The sequence below is a fragment of the Astatotilapia calliptera genome, chromosome 5 (genome assembly GCF_900246225.1).
Source record: "Astatotilapia calliptera chromosome 5, fAstCal1.2, whole genome shotgun sequence".
Taxonomy (NCBI): Eukaryota; Metazoa; Chordata; class Actinopteri; order Cichliformes; family Cichlidae; genus Astatotilapia; species Astatotilapia calliptera.
In genome coordinates, this window is record NC_039306.1 from 7352400 (window position 1) to 7368912 (window position 16513).

Below are 16513 nucleotides of genomic sequence, written 5' to 3' on the forward strand. Positions count from 1 at the left end.
ATGGACTGAGGAGACCGGTCTGTCTATTCGCAAAAATAGTTTATTAACAATGTTCATGTTCACTTCAGCTCAAATGTTCACTACAACACTTTCTGTTTACAAAGCATTATTACAATGAGCTTTTATAGAAATCTGGATCCTTTTAATTGATTTCAAATACTTCCAGAGAGAGAAATAAAAGTTGCACAACACTGAGCTGAAGCTGTTCCCACAGAGGTGTGCGATGTTAGTGCTTCTGTATGTGCGCGCACTGTAAAGACCCATGGATTTCTCATGCATGCATCAATAGAGCAAGGACATTTTTTAGCGGGACATTATCGGCATACACATGGACAGCAGTATAGTACATGCTCTTAGTGATATGTTCAACAATAGCTCCTCCGCTGCTCTATGGGAACGTTTTCAATTGTTATGATTCTACTCCCAGCTTTAAGTTATTTAACTCTCTGCCGATCTCTAATTCCCAAGTATTCCTTGCGAGAGCTTGTTAAGACACGTCAACACCATACCACCACTATGAAATGTTTTCATCGATAAGAAGTTGTAGAGATATGAATGTTTACCCTTGCCCAAATGGTGTGCTTGTTGTCCATATTAGTGCACAGAGTCCCGAGTTAAAAGTAGCATCCGCCCTCTAAAGATTGGAGGGTGGATAGAACATTAGTAGGTTGTTTGTGTGCGTTTGTCGGCTAAAACAATCACAACACCTCGTCTGAGCTGTAGCCTCTTTGCTGGCCCGCTCGTTTAAAGCATTTGTGCTTCACCAGCAGAGGGGTTTAAATTTGCATTACACACAGTATTACAATAACTGGTAGGTTTGGCGCTTTTGATGGAATTGTAAGAAGGTTGCATGCAACACAGATATTGTTTTTGCCACGTATACCGTATTAAGAAATCCACCCTTCATGCAACCAGTGGACATGTAAAGTAGATGACTGAGCAACAGTGGTGTGAAAGAGTGTGCCCCAGGACAGTCGGTGAGGGCCTTTCAAGAATATCAAGCTATTATCATCAGGGGAAGTTCACTAGAGTATTCTGCGAGGATATGAGCAGATACAGATACTAGAGGACGATCTGGCATGTCCTAGTGAACTGAAATTTAATTACATCCTTAAATGCCGAGTATATTTCCAAAGAGTGAGCTTAAATTCCATCCTATAGGTTGTAACTGATTTTTTTTTTTAAGTAAAACATCAAAGGAAATGGTTGCATACAGATGTTTTCTCAATCAACCATATTGTAATTTTCACATGATGCAAGAACTTTAACTTCTTTTGCTCATCTGACAAGATAAAGATGTGTCCTACACAAAATGTTTTTTTTTTAAATGATGGCATACATCAAATAACACATTTTACCATGCATCAATCTATTTAAAGAACCAAGCCTTGGAAAACAAAACATCAGAACGGTGACTCTTGACCTTGTCAGTGAGTATCAGCTTGACATTCAGCAGCTAGTCCATCTGGTCTGGGAGAGAACAACTGAAAAAGGCACACCAGAACAGAGAAGGCACCAGGAAAAAAAACAAAAGACTCACTCACTCACACTGTGGCTCTTCTCAGACATGTAAAGAATGTCGTCCAACCGGAAACATCCAGCCTAACAGGATGCGATTTCCATGACTGGGCTAACCAGCATTACAAACAAGATTCCAATAACGGGTGTAACCAGTTAACTTAGCAAAAAGAGCTGAACTTAGTCACTCATAATAAACAAACAAGGGAGGGTTCACCAGGCTGTGGCCTACATGTGATTCCACTTGTGTCATCTCCCTGTTGGTCCTAACAGCTATTGTGCATAGTTGAGTCATATTGGCTTGCGTCTCAGTTGGCCACCTCTCCCTCCCCTCCCATCTAGCTTCTAGCAACAATTACGAGGGGCGAATGTGAATAATTTTATGCAGAATGGGAAGCACACTCCTTTGTTGACACATTACATTACAGAAGCAGTTGCCTTTCTTTATCCTCGATGTGAGTGGGCTCATAATTGAGAAGGTGAAACTGATGTTTCATACCAACAAAAAAATGACACAAGCAACCATTTATTGTGCTTGACTTGACGAGCACTGAAAGCCTTTACTTATGGCTTTGCTCAGGTTTCACAATGACAACACTGTAAAATGAGCTACAGTACAATGAAGGGGTCCTCAGCCGAAATGCAAGCTCGCCGACAAACAGACGGTGGTGTATAAACTTAAAAAAGGCACTAGCTCTTATGGTCAAAAGATATCATCTTTAATTCTCTATCGCTACTGCTACAGTGAAACAGAACTGCCTATTTATACAAGCTAAGAATGATGCCACTTGCCCGAGAAGCTTGTGAAGAACAATACCGCATACAAATGTGCACCTACCAAAGCCAAGTTTAAAAAAAAAAAAAAAAAAAAAGTGTAAATTGTTAAGACAGATTTTGGGAGGGACAAAAGCAAATCAATACGGAAACATCAATTTCTAGCCACAGATGTCATATAGTTCATTTCCTGTATTAGGTTTGTTTATGTTCAATTCATCTGCCTGTCTTTGTCATGAAATGTGAGATACAGTACAAAGATCCATTTGGTAATAGGTCAGTCCTTTTTCATGTGTTATTTTTCTCCAATTGGTCAGCTGATTTGATGGCGTCTGGACTGCTCACAGCACCGTGCAGCCACTTCTCTTCTTGCGCTTGCGGACCTGCAGTGCTGCTCTTGTGGCCATCTCAAACACCTCCCGCACACCATCCTTCGTCTTGGCAGAACACTCCAAGTAGCCAAAAGCGCTGATCCTACCAGCCATGTCTCTGCCTTCTTCTGTCTTCACTGGCTCCTGCAGGGTTAGATCAGACACCATTAGGGACTCAATTAAAGTGCTGAGAAAAGAAGGAGAGCTCAGTTTACTTTCCAGGGAAAATCACGATACCACTGAGGAGATCCTTGATTTTTTCCCCCCTTTTAAAGTGAAATTAGAGCACTAACAATCAGTCAAGAATAAGTCATTCCATAAGCAGAATCAATACAAAATTATCAATGTAACTGTACTTAGAACATGAATTATTTTTCATGCAAAAAAAGGCTTTTTTTTTTTACCGTTTACTGCTCTTTTTGTTATACATGTGACAGTAAACTGAGTATTTTTGCATTTGAACTGCTGATAAAACAGTCTAAAGAGTCTAAACACCCCCTCACTACCATAATACTTATTAACAAAAGAATAAGCACAGTTTGATGTGCCTCTCACCGCCTTTTTGGCATGACTCATTTAACAACCCAACGAAATCTTGGAATCAAGGGCTCAAGTTTATGGCTTTATGTCTAAGCCATTTATCACATATCTTACAAATATCAAACCAATGTCTGTTTTACTATGTAAGAGTCAAACTCTTGAACTGACTACTGATGTCTTGATTTCCACAGACAGGAAAAGCTCATCTACAGATTCCACTGTGAAAACATAAAACTGAGATGTTATTCAGGCTTTCACTTTGCTGTTCTCCTTTTAGTGACAGAAAACAAAACATTTTGCTTTTTTGACATATCATTTATAATGTCAGTATGTTTTGATTAGCAAATTGAAATCTTTTACATCTTATGAAATCCGTTTGACAGAGACACATGCTTTAACTTGTTACTGACATTGACATTTTTGACATTGTGATTTTCTATATTTCGATTCTTCTATTGCTTTCTTACTCTAAATGATTGCATGCCAATCCTAGAAGAGGGATTCTTCTTCCTCCTGCTGTCTTCTCTCAATTTTATTTTGTAAAGCCATTTGATAGAAAGTGTCCAATTACATAATATCTTCTTTGCAGTACGAACGCTGTGTTTTGCGATAAGCGTTCATACTCGGTGACAAATTAAACCAGCTTCCCTGAATCATATTTCATGCTCTGACTGTACAGCCATCTGAGGCTTCTGCTTTTCACATGCTGTTCTGGATTAGAACATTTGTCCTGTCATAGTTCTGATGTGGTCGAAAAATATTAAGAAAAGTCCTGTCACTGTCAGTAAGCTGTGAGATTGATGCTGTAGTTAATACACTGGTGGTTTAATGTCGTAAACATGTGGTTGAAACCCTGTACAATAATGAATTTTCCATTTCTACACACAGGCCTTTAGTGTTTCTATAAGCTGACAGTTCTTAAACAGAGTACGCTGGTGAAGCAGGAAAAGCAAGATTAACGTCATCTGTCATGTAGCTTCTTTAGAAATAAATGTGAGACTGCAAACATTCACAGGATGGTAGTGCTACATGACCCTTTTTTATTTATTTATTTTTTTAAAAGGGTCAATAACACGTGCCTAAATATGTCAAACAAAATCCTAACAAATGAAATGTTTCAACCCAGCACATATCCAGTGCCTTTTAGTGCCTGAGATTTCAAGAGCTCTCTACCTGCATCAGATTAGCTCATTCCACTGTTCATTGACCGTCAGGGGCCTTTGTACCTGCTTCATCTTGGCTAGCTCTCTCCGTGTATGCTCATCGTTCCTCAGGTCCTTCTTGTTCCCCACCAGGATGATGGGAACATTGGGACAGAAGTGCTTCACCTCAGGCGTCCACTTTTCAGGGATATTTTCTGTCCCAGGAAAGACAAGAAGTGAGCTGAAATACTCAGTATAGGGAGGAAAACTATAAAAAGAGGACAAGCAGTGCAGAGTCACAGTGCAGAACACTTCTCATGATGGATTGCTCTGCAGCCTCCTTGAGGCAAAGATGTTTTTAGCTGCATTAATCCCATCAAGTATATTAGGGTATTTTACAAGGACCCTCTCTCGCTTATTTGACCTACGTTTGGTTATGTAAGATAGAGCAATATGTTCATGAACGATCATTTTAATGGAATATAAGTTATAAGTACTATAAGTTTCGTTATTCATCATTTGTAATATGACATTTTAAAACAGACTACTCTACATTATTCTTTCCTCACCTAAACTGTCTGGGCTGTCAATGGAGAAGCACATCAGGATGACATCTGTATCGGGGTAAGAGAGAGGCCTCAACCTGTCATAGTCTTCCTGGCCTGCGGTATCCCACAATGCCAACTCCACCTGGAAAAAACACAACATCAAAACATGGATTCATCTGGAACAGAGAACAAATGCAGTTTTGCTCCTTAATATTACTCATCTTTATAAACACAGACTTATCTTGTAAACAGTTAACATACCGTTGCCCACTAATGGAGACGAATGCAACAGATAACCAGTCATGACATCACTTCTGCTCAATGATGCAGAAATTCTGAGGCATGTGGAGGATCTGAGTAATCTTCCCAAAGGCTGGAGGTTTAAATATGGGGAACCAAACAATGCTGGAAGTATCTGACATAGTATCGCTTTCCCCTCTGGCTACAACTACTTTCTTCATCTTAAAGTGAATTCTTTTTTTTTCTTTTTTTTTTAAATCACCCCAGCAGCTCTGACCTAATCAGGGCTTCATACTGTAAGTCTGTTAGTTGTGTAAGGCTGTCAGTGTTGTGGAAATGAACTTGGTGACTGGGCTCATCCCATCACACCACTGATTAATTCAATTAGGGAAAGTGAGAGATTAGCAACCATCAAACCGGTTAGCGTGTCTCCCTCTAAGGGCATCAACAGCCCAGCTTCCCTTGAGTTTGCTCTTCAGCTGACTCATTGGATTCAATGGAAAAAGAAAAAAGAAACTTTTGCAAAGTTTAAATACCAGAACTTTGCTGAATGACAGATTTTTGTCTGCCCACAGAAAGCACAAAAATCAGTTAACAGTCCCAAAATAGAGGTTTGCAGAGGCAGAAGGTGGGAGGTGGCCGAACACTGTTGAGACTGCATGAGGAACCAGAGCTCTATGTTCCCACTGGACTAGTTGTAAGCTGCAGAGTTCAGGAAGGGAAAGACAGAGGAAAAAGACCCAAAACCCCCCAGCTATTTGTGGAATCGGCTCAGTCCGCTGACGATGAGAGCATCTTTGCCTCATGGGGTGGGGGTTGAGGAGCTAAAAACTTGGGGCTGAACACAAATCTAATCCATCCTGTTGTGTAAGAAGCTAAATCTGACGGGATGGTTATCCTCCATAGAGACACTCAAAGACTTGACACTCACATCTTTTCCAAAATGATCCCTTTCTAATCTGTGCATCATGGCTCCCTAACTTTAAATTTCCTGTCCAGAACAAGAGCTTTAACCTCCTGCCTACCTTCACCTAAGAAGTGCAGCCAGGACAAGGACAGGAAGTGAGGCACGTTTATCAGGCAGTAGCATGAGGATGGTGATCCTGAGGGAAGGAATGGGATTGCTAAGATACATCCCTGTTCCCCGTCTGAACAGGAAGCTGGGAAGTAGAGTCATTTCCTGTTTTGCCAAGTTGTGTAGTGATGGTCGGCTAAAGAAAAAAAATAAAACGATTGGACATAACGAGGCATCTGCAGTTTAAACGCCACCCTCACCACCTTCCCATGACTCAGATTCAAGACGTCACACGCACAAAAAACTGTACAGAGGTTTGTTTTCTCTTGTTTAAGGCTGTGCATGCAGCTCTTGTCCAGGAGCAAAAACACACACACACACACACACACACGTAAACAATGGTGTCGATAGCACATTATCTCTTGTCTGGCTAATAAGGTCACTACTCTTTCAGAGTACCCCAATAAAAAAATTAAGTGTTGATATTTTTTTTTTGTAATTTGTGGAAACCAAGATTATATTTACGCCGCAATTAAGAAAAATGTATCTTCTTAATTTTCAACTGGTGCCTGTGGCCTGTTTTAATTTCGTTTAATGTAGTCCTTCAGAAAGCTAGCTCCTGAAATATTATAAAATCCACTTCACACTTGCATTCTCAGCCAGCAGTTGCATCATCATAATTAGAAGCCTACTTTGGTCAACTACTTAAAAAACAAACAAACAAACAAACAAAAACCTCAAGTGTTTATAGTACATCTGGCAACATTAGTGCAAACTGTCTGGTGTGAGAGATGGGAGAGGTTGACAGTAGCAGCAGTAATTGAGGCGGATTGGACTTTACTTACACTCTCATGTTCTTAAATCTATAATTAGCCTAAATAATTGAAAAGCATTTCTGTGTTCATGACGAGAGAGAGCATCACTTTAATCGAGTCAGTTTTTGTGTAAATAGCACAAACCTGTTTTCCGTCAACCTCGATGTCAGCGATGTAGTTCTCGAACACAGTAGGGACATAGACTTCGGGAAACTGATCTTTACTGAAAACAATGAGAAGACATGTTTTCCCACAAGCTCCGTCTCCAACAATCACCAGCTTCTTCCGAATGGCTGCCATTTCTGTTGGGAGAACAACAAGAAGTTCTTCAAAACATGTCTGCCTGAAGTCAAACAACACATTAACCGTCTCATCTATTTGTGGATTTTACATAGTAGTTATTTAAATTATTTGTAGGGATCATAAGATAAATCAAGAACACAGTGCTTTTTTTCCTTGCTCAAGCAGTGTAGCTCCAAAGCAACCACTCTGACATTTCTGACAGACCGTACGGCATTACACCTTCGGGAAAGCTCTGATCTACATACTGTCACGGCAAAATGCAGTCACAGACCTTGAATCCCCAATGCCAAATCTAGTCTACAAAGCCACACAAACAGAAGAGATGGAGGATGAGACTGGAGTGAAGGAGAGGAATAAAAGACATGTTGAGACAAGCTAGGAAATGAAGGGATTTGTTATCATCCTCTGCTGGCTTGCAAGGAGGAGAAAAGTGTAAGGAAATTAGAGTAGTTGGTGGCATCCTAAAAAAGCCAAAACACTAAACTCGTTTTGTTTCCATGTGTGTACTGTGCAGGCATCCTAGCCCTAAATCAAAATCAATTAAATGTTATACCTATGCTTTAAGAAGCTTTGCAAGTTTTTGTGCACAAACCATCAAGAAACATTATGGAGTATCCCCAGGTCAGAAGACTAGTTCAGCTGGTGTGTTTGGGGATGCATGGGGATGAGTTAGCAGTGCAGCTGATGGATGAGCTGGAGCCCTGCTGCCTGGGAGCAGCTGTGCATATAGTCATTTGGCTCCTCACCTCATCCACCTTCTGCCAGACAGTCTTGACACTAATACTCTTCACGAGGGGCACCGACTTATCAAGGGAAATTCATCTTTCTGTGCTACAGGCAAAACTTTAAGTCGAGTCTGCCCCAACGCCCACTTTTAATTGCTGCTCAGATGCATGGCAACACCAGTGCTTTCAATAAGCAGCATCAAGCCATTCTTCAGACGTCACAATGAAACACAGACTGAGGTCATTATTTAAACTGTTGCTGGTTTCATATCGTATCATCAGGACGGCTTGTTAGACATGATTTATTTCATGCAGAGCTGGGGGGGGGGGGATGTGCAAAATTAATCTTCTGAATACCTTTTAACAAGTCATAAAATAACCATAAAAATAATAAGCTTGTTTAGCATCTCATCCGTTTACAAACACAAGAAAAATGAAAACGGGACACCACAGATTGTACAGATTTTACTACAGGAATAATTTGCAGACTGTTTGATAATACCCATCCCTAAAGTTAATGCTGTGGCAGGTTATCACTAGCAATTAGTTTGCTGTGTTTGGAAATGTGGAGAAATAATTACAGTTTACAGTCAGAAGACGAAGAAACTGACAGAATTTCAGATCTGAGTATCTGAAACCAGGGATTTTAACCAAAAAAAACCCCAAGCACAACTAATTATCTGAATGGGTTGTGGCTGCAGAAATATTTAGAAGTTGGAGAGTAAGGGTGACATGGGACTTCCAGAAAAAGCAAAGAAATTAGAGGTCAAACAACAGCCAGTAAAATTGAGGCAATTTCAGTGAAGGAAAAAGAGCTGACAGCTGGTTAACTGCCCATTCTATGTTGTGGTAAACACCTGGGTTAAGAAATAGCATTACAATGTGGAAATTTAATTGCATTTCACCATGTGTTGCTGACGGTAATCAGCCATGTGGAGCTACTGTCTATAATTGGTTTCAGCTTTTTTCCAAGTGGACACGAGTTGAAGCATAAGGTACCCAGAAAACCTCATATTGCCTTGACTTTTTCAGTAAATCCTCCATTGACCACTTTTGCCAGTAAACATCTCTATCAGCACCTAACCAGCTGACCTCGAATCAGACAACAGCTCATTTAAATACAGTCTGTGGAAGTACGTACAATTATTAAAATAAAATTACATGGACATGGTTAAGAAATAAATAGGCCGAATCAGTAGTTTTGCTCTGGAAAGAGCAAAATGAAAAGGGTAAGTGAATGAATTACTTGTCAGCTCCATTACCATGCATATGAAAACTTGGCATAACCAGGAGGAAACTTTGGGTGTTTGGCGGTTGACAGTTTTAATAACAACTTGGTTACTTGTTTCTTGCTATGGAAATTGTGGTCATGGGTATGATCATATTTTCTGTCTTTTGCCCAAGGACCCACTCCTACACTTCCCACAAACCGTGCTGCAGCTGCAAAGCTTTTGTTAAGCTGCACCAAATACTTAAGTTTGAATTTAGGCTGCTCACTCCATTTACTCACTCCAGTTATTCTGCATGTTTAATATGCTCATGAAGAACAAAAAAAAAAGGCTTTGACAGCTATAAAAGAACAACAAAAAATAATGAGCTGCATTGAAGAGTGCCTGATACTTCTCAACAGACACCACACAGCATCTTTTGCTTTTCAGAGACTGCCAAATGGACCAGAGATACTCTCAACTAGATGATGGGTTCAGAGCCAAACAAGTGGGAGACAGCAGCACCGAGGCCTCTGTGAAACAAAACAACCCACTTCCTGTTCTGTGGAGCCTGGGAGGAGCTTTTTTGGCTGTAGTTCTGTTTGGACAGGCCTCGGCTGAGCCGGAGCATGGAGGGAGCAGCCAGAGGCAACGCGTGCAAGCAAGCACAGACGTTTGCCTACATTCACATACATCCACATGTACACAGTTGCTCTTTGGAGCTGCACATTGAGTTCTTCCTATTGATATTAGCAGCCTGTGAGAGAACATCTTGACACGTTGACAAAAGGAAATTATGCGTGAAAATGTCCCATATAGTCACAAATGGTGCCAAATCCTCAGGCTGTCTATGACTGATGCTCTCAATTTAGGGACTAATGGATACTAATGACAGCAACTACTAAAGAGGCAGGTGGTTGCTAGTAGAAATCGATTTTGCTCTATCCTCCAGATGACACCTGTTCAACATGATTCAGCATGGAAAAAACTTTAGCTCATCCTCTCCACGTTCATACTGAAGTCTCTTCTTACCCTGACTCAATTAAAACATGTTTGAGCATCGCTTACCACAACTAGTGTCTGACTAGAAACCCCACTGAATGCAGGTGCAGTTGTTACTAAAAAAAATTAACACTCTTACTGAAAGCTTTGGAAAAGCCAAAATAAACTGGCATATATATATCTTTGACTGTACACAATGTAACTCGAGGCATCTGAACGTGCACAGAGATATTACTGGAATACGTTCATAAAAACTCAACTATCATGGTGGAGCTGGCTGAGGACCATCAGTTTTATTTACATCAAAGAAGCACACTGCCTGAAAAAACCAACAAAACAACACAGGATGACACCAAAGCAACTTTAATTAACTGACCTTAGAGTCAAGATTGAGTTACTTGGAAGAAAAGCCAGCATTCATCTTTTATCTAGTGAGATGATCCTGAAATTTTTATTTTTCCCATCAAAATCTCAAAGCAAGGTCGTGACCCTTTGAAGAAAAAAAAAAAAAGGCAAGGTTGCATTCTGGGTAACCTCAAAAGCAGCCTGTTTGTTTATTTGAAAAATATCCTTCTAGTTATGAAGCTAGGGTGCCTGCAAAAATTCATTGTGACTGCACTTCACATTGCAACATAATGTCTCCTACTGAGGCGCTCTGGTAGCCAATCCCTTAATTCTAAGGGATCATTTCAAGTGGAATAAGTTAAAAAATAATTACCACCACAGTAACTTTCCACAGTTGCATGGTATTTTCTCATAGTGCTGCTGCTATTGTTTTGGGCTCTGAAATACCTTCATGTTCACAGATCTGTTACCAAATCTAGACTTCCTGGATTGTATTTTATGCCTCTGGGGCAACAAGCTGCCATTGAACCTTGTGTTGTTTTCATAAAGGGCCGAGTTCTGTTGAAACAATACAACTCCTGGTCGCAGACTGCGTTAATAGCAGTTCAAACCGAGGAGTCCCTTTCCATATTATTTCACTGAAATGCAGGCCTGAAGAAAAAGATTGATTTCATTAAACTACAAGAAAAATCTGAAAAGAATGAACAATATCCTGTCTATCAGGACTTTATAAGATTTCTGCATTACACTGTGAGCCACGCTGTAAAGACAATGTTCTTGCTAACGCGTTATGTGGTCCCTGAAGGAAAACAGGAAAAAAAAAAAAAGCACTACTATAGGCTGCATTTAATTTTTCACAGTTCATCTCATGCTAAGACAAATGAGCCCAAAAGCAACCGAGGAACAATTTCCACTCTACTGTTTGCACTTGGTGTCAAGAAATGCAGTGACCACTTTCCTGGTTAATAACAAAGAACAGCACAAAAATGACAATTATCTACATACAAACAATTTACCAAGAAAACAAACACATGACAAAAGGTTTTCCTGTGAAGCCTGGAAATTGGCACAAAAAGATTAAAACCCACTGCTCTGAAGCAATAGCTTGCATTTTTATGGTCTCTTATGTATTTGTTGTCAAGTTGTAGGTATTTCAAAAGGCAAGTCTAGTAGCAGGCATTGAAAATTAGATTAGGCTACAAATGCTATGCATTTAACAGTAATACTGTTAAGGGTAATAAGAGTGAACTGCTAACATTATACTTGTCTGTTAAAATATGAAGGGATAGTACAGACAGAATTACCTCAAGGCTGGAATTAAGGGAAAAACAGCTTATGCCACTCTGTCCAAAGGTAACGAAATCCACTTACTCTCCAAATCCCCCAACATGTAAGAATATCTTGTTTGTTCATCCACAAAAAAAGAGAGAAGTATCAAAGTTTAAATAATTATGATGAATATTTCAGTTGGTAAGCTGTTCACATATAATCAAGAGGTATAAATGACCTAGATTTAATTATCCAGTCAATGAACGGAAAATGATTCTAATAACTTATTATGTATTTTTTTATTTATCTTATTATTTCATCATGAAACAGGTGTTAAATACAAACCAAAATTCAACAAACACGAATAAATATTTTTAGCATAGCGTCCTTATGAAGGGGATAAAGTGTAAAACAAGACTTAAGTCTTAAGTCTAAGACTTAGGTCATAAGACTTGGTCCAAAGACAACCATTAAAAGGGAAAGCAAAGCACCATTACTCTGTACAACTATTTGAGCAATGCCCCGGGTTAATGAACACGCCACCTCAATCCTTCTCTAAGGAGGTTTCCTGAGGCTTAAGGGCCAACAGGAGTTATGCAACAAGCTGAACAGAGTTACTGCAGAGTAGAGCGTGACCCTGACCGCTGAGGTAGAGCTGCCTCTCTCTGCTCATGTGAGTTTGATATCAACAACAATGCTGAACATACACGAACATCCAGCTATTAACAAACATGTTGTTCCTGAGACTACAGCGATGATGACTTTTTGTTCTCATGTCCTGCAAACATATAACAGGAAATGAATCCCATCAGGATTGTTTTGCACATATAACAAGGTCACAGGACTGATAGTGTGCACTACAGTAAAAGAAAAAAAAAAAAAAATCTGACACAGACAGGAGTTGTCAAGGAGCTCTGTCCAACTCTGGTTGTAGAAACAGGTTTTATAACTAACAGAATAATAAAAGCCAGACTGGATTTTGACTCAGTTTGACAGAGAAACATTCATTCCCATCTAGCCTGAATGTCTTCAGAGTAGCTCCAAACTACAGAAGAAAAAGGCCTTTTAATGTACTTCAGGGGCTTGCGTTTTACAAAAATGTCCTCAAGCAACTTCTGCACCTGAACCGCAACTCACAATAACAGACAACTTGTGCCTTCTATCCTCAAGAGGTGCAGTCCTGAAACAGTCCAGAAACCTTTAGATCTAAGGGCACCCAGGAATTAGCTGCACCTCTGCACGAGGCAACCTAAGAAATGGGACAAAGTTCATAAACTGGCAAAGGCTGTGTATGACATAGAGCAGACAGCCCGCAGGACCAGCTGTCAGCACCACCTACACACATCTCATCTACCAAGATTAAAGATTACACGGAGGAATTTGAAAGAGACCTTCAAGCCATTTCATATCTAGTACTTATTGATCAAATATAGCCCTCTTACTATAAGCTGTTGACTACAGCGCAAAAAAACGAAATGTTTCAATGCCGATCTGCATTACACAAGAGCAGGAACACACAGAGGAGATCAAGTCAGCCTCTCACATTCTTTGGGCACAAAAACCCCAGCTCCTGAGTCTCACCGAGTCATGACCATATGCTACACCCAAGGAAATGGTCAAATGTGCCAAAATCAGCTATGCCCAAGACATTAAAAAACAAACAAACCAAAAAACAAATATGATAGCTTTCGTTAGGCCTCTTAACAGCAATGGACAATTAATCCATATGAAGACGACCAGGTGATTGTAAACTAAACAGAGATTTTTATGCATTAAAGGACTGTTGACATTTTGGGAAATAAGTTGTTTTTTTCTTGCTGCAGTTCTGTAGGTTTGTACCAAGTTGTACCAACTTTCAGGTCGCTTTGTGATAAAGAGATCAGGAAAATCATGGCTTTAAGCCAAAGTTATGGCCTGGCAGAGTCTGGAAGGTCGATCTTAATAAACTAAACTAACTGCCTATCACTTCATAACAACAGTATAAGCATGTGATCAGAAAAGCAAATAAGGTTCCTTCAGGTGTTTGCAGTTTCAACACAATTACATAGGTGGAGTCTCATGCAGCAAAAACTTGTTTGATCACCATAATCAGCTGATTAATGACCTAGATAGATTGCTTCTGTCAAGCAGTCACGACTTTAAAAGTACAAAGGAAGACACTCTTGCTCTTGAAGCCTGCTGAGAGGAAGTAGGGGAAGACAACAGAGTTCAGTCGGCTGGCAAACTCTAAGGCAAGAAGCAGCGGATACACTGAGAGAGAACAGCTACCATAGGACTCACTTCTCTTCAGTAACTCAGGTCATGAGCAGCCAAACAGGGACGACTTGTTGGCCAAGAGGACTGAGTTTCCCTGAGTTTGTTTTTTGTCTGTTCCTTTAGAAGCCAACTGTTCTTATCTTTAAAGTCATAATAATGATAATAACTACTCAATACTTGTCCAATATTTTCTCAAATAAATGAGTAATTGATTGGCTTGCAATAGTAGAAATCTGTCAGTTATTCAGAGCACAGCCTAAGCTTTCAGGCTGTTTTCTTTCTCACTGGCACTTCACAATCTCTATGAGCATTTCTAGAATCTGTAGGTAAGAAGGACAGAGTTTTTTGGTAGTGAAAATTTTCTGTTTATATTCCAAGTGCTAGTTTACAAAACATATTTGAACAGGCTTCGTTTGCATACAGGTAAACAGTCAAAAGAGGGATGCCATTTGCAAAATTGCAATGGAGAACAATTGTCTGTTATCTGAAGGCACTGATGCTTTTTATTAACTTTTATAAAATGTATTTGCATTTCTAAACATTGACTGGTGGACAGAAATGAAAGTGTCATTGCCCAAAGAGGCTAAGCCACAAGGCTAGCTAATGAGTTCCTACACGGGAGAGTCCAAACCTAAAAGATATTTATTTTAAAATCATTTGATCAAAAATAAACTATTAATGTTAAAAAACAAACAAAACAATAACTTGATTCTTAAAATTTGTGGAATTCCAACTTCACATATCTTGTTCTCTACAAAATTCAAAGATATTTCAATAATTGTGAAACTTTAAAAAAGTGTTTACATTTTGTTTTTCGCTTGATGACAGAGCAACTGGTCTGTCTGTCAACAGACCAGTCAAATAATCCATTCATGTGCAACAGCACTTGGATTGTTTTCAAAATCAAATTTTAAAAAATTAGAACAACAACTTCATATGTAGCTGGAATAGGCCCTGCTGTGACCCTGAATTGGATAAGTGGAAGAGGATGGATGGATGGATGAACTTCATGTGTACCATGGGTTAGCACAAATGAGACTTAGCTGCTTAAACAATTTTCACACTTTTTGAAAAAAATAAAATAAAAATAAAAAAACAAAACCCTGCAGGTAGTTCACACGAACTGTAATCTGCCATTTAGACGGCCAGAGTTTTTTTTTTTTTTTTTTAAATCCATTTTCTAAACTGAACGTAAAGAGATTTTAATGTCTTGAAGAGCTACCTTGAGATTTTGAGATAAAAGCCAAGTTGCTTTCTTCCTGAGATTCAGCAGATGAATCTGAAACTACAGCCAGACAGCCTAGTTTAGTGATAGAGAAGAAGTCTCTAATGACTTCCAGGCCACCTGGTGATAAATCACTGCACCCATCCAAGGGACTAATCATTTAGTACACATGTGGCATCTACATTTCAAAGACATTCCAATATTAGAGGTATAAATCTGCCAGAAATGCCTTTCACTTCACACTGGCAAACAACGAAATTGAGGATAGAAAGAACAATCAGAATAGAGAAAAGTGCTAAAAGCTGCTATTGGCTTTCAGACTGCAGACCAGTCAGCTGACTCAGGTGCATCAAGAATTTTGGTTAGCTTTCTAATTAATTTCAACAAACTAAGGAAAACATGTATGAGGTTATCCAATATATGTTTCTCTATTGTAGATTAAATCCCCAGTAACAGGGCTGGATTTTCACTTATTTACACATTATTAGTCCAAAGTTCATCCTCCACATTTCTTTCAGTATATTTGAAAAGCACTGTTTGTAGTTTAAACAGGAAACCTGAATCATAACAATGAGAAAATTAAGTGTTCCCAGGAATGGTACACTTGGAAATTTGCCATAAGGAACTGCTTAGCCTTATTGAGGTCGCAGCACTTGGAACAGTGAGAACATACCGACGGGATCTGATCTGGTGCCGTCACTTTTAAACTACCAGCAATGAAGCTATCAACAGTTGTACAGAAACACACCCCGCCAACTACAACCTCGCTGCTTAGACCTTACTGTAAATTACAGCGATGTCAGGAATTAAAGTGTCATCCACCCGAGAAAAGGCGAATGTTAGTAGGAGAAAAAGCCACCACCTTGTCCCTTTCACCCAAGTAAGTGAGCTATAATTAGACAGTCGGATTGTTTTTTTTTTGAGTCAAACCACAGGCTCCGGTTCGTATTTACCTGTCACCAGCCGGACGAGAGGTTTTAATTAATCTTAATCCCTGCTTGCTCCTTCCTCTTGATCGTGACACACACAGACACACTTCTTGCTGCAGTGTTCGCTAAATTTACAGAGTGGGTGTTGAGAAACGGGGCAGGCAGGCAGAGATCCTCCCACTGACAAAAGCTACGAGCTAGGCTAACCTTCAACCACCTCCGGTCAAGCCTTTCAAAATAAATGGGTCAGCTTGCGGCTTCTTGACTTTTCCCTTTTTTGTGCTTTGG

At 39.7% G+C, this 16513-nt stretch overlaps 1 protein-coding gene across 1 annotated transcript; it reads right to left on the reverse strand.

Moving 5' to 3' along the window:
* Positions 1-20: 20 nt before the first annotated feature.
* On the reverse strand, positions 21-16424 carry LOC113022007 (rho-related GTP-binding protein RhoA-D-like). The gene is made up of 5 exons (XM_026166961.1): positions 16250-16424; positions 7108-7265; positions 4915-5035; positions 4430-4560; positions 21-2807 (listed from the first exon to the last, which is right to left on the reverse strand). The coding sequence occupies exons 2-5, from the start codon at positions 7261-7263 to the stop codon at positions 2634-2636; spliced, it is 582 nt and encodes a 193-aa protein (XP_026022746.1). The 5' UTR covers positions 7264-7265; positions 16250-16424; the 3' UTR covers positions 21-2633.
* Between the last annotated feature and the right edge of the window lie 89 nt (positions 16425-16513).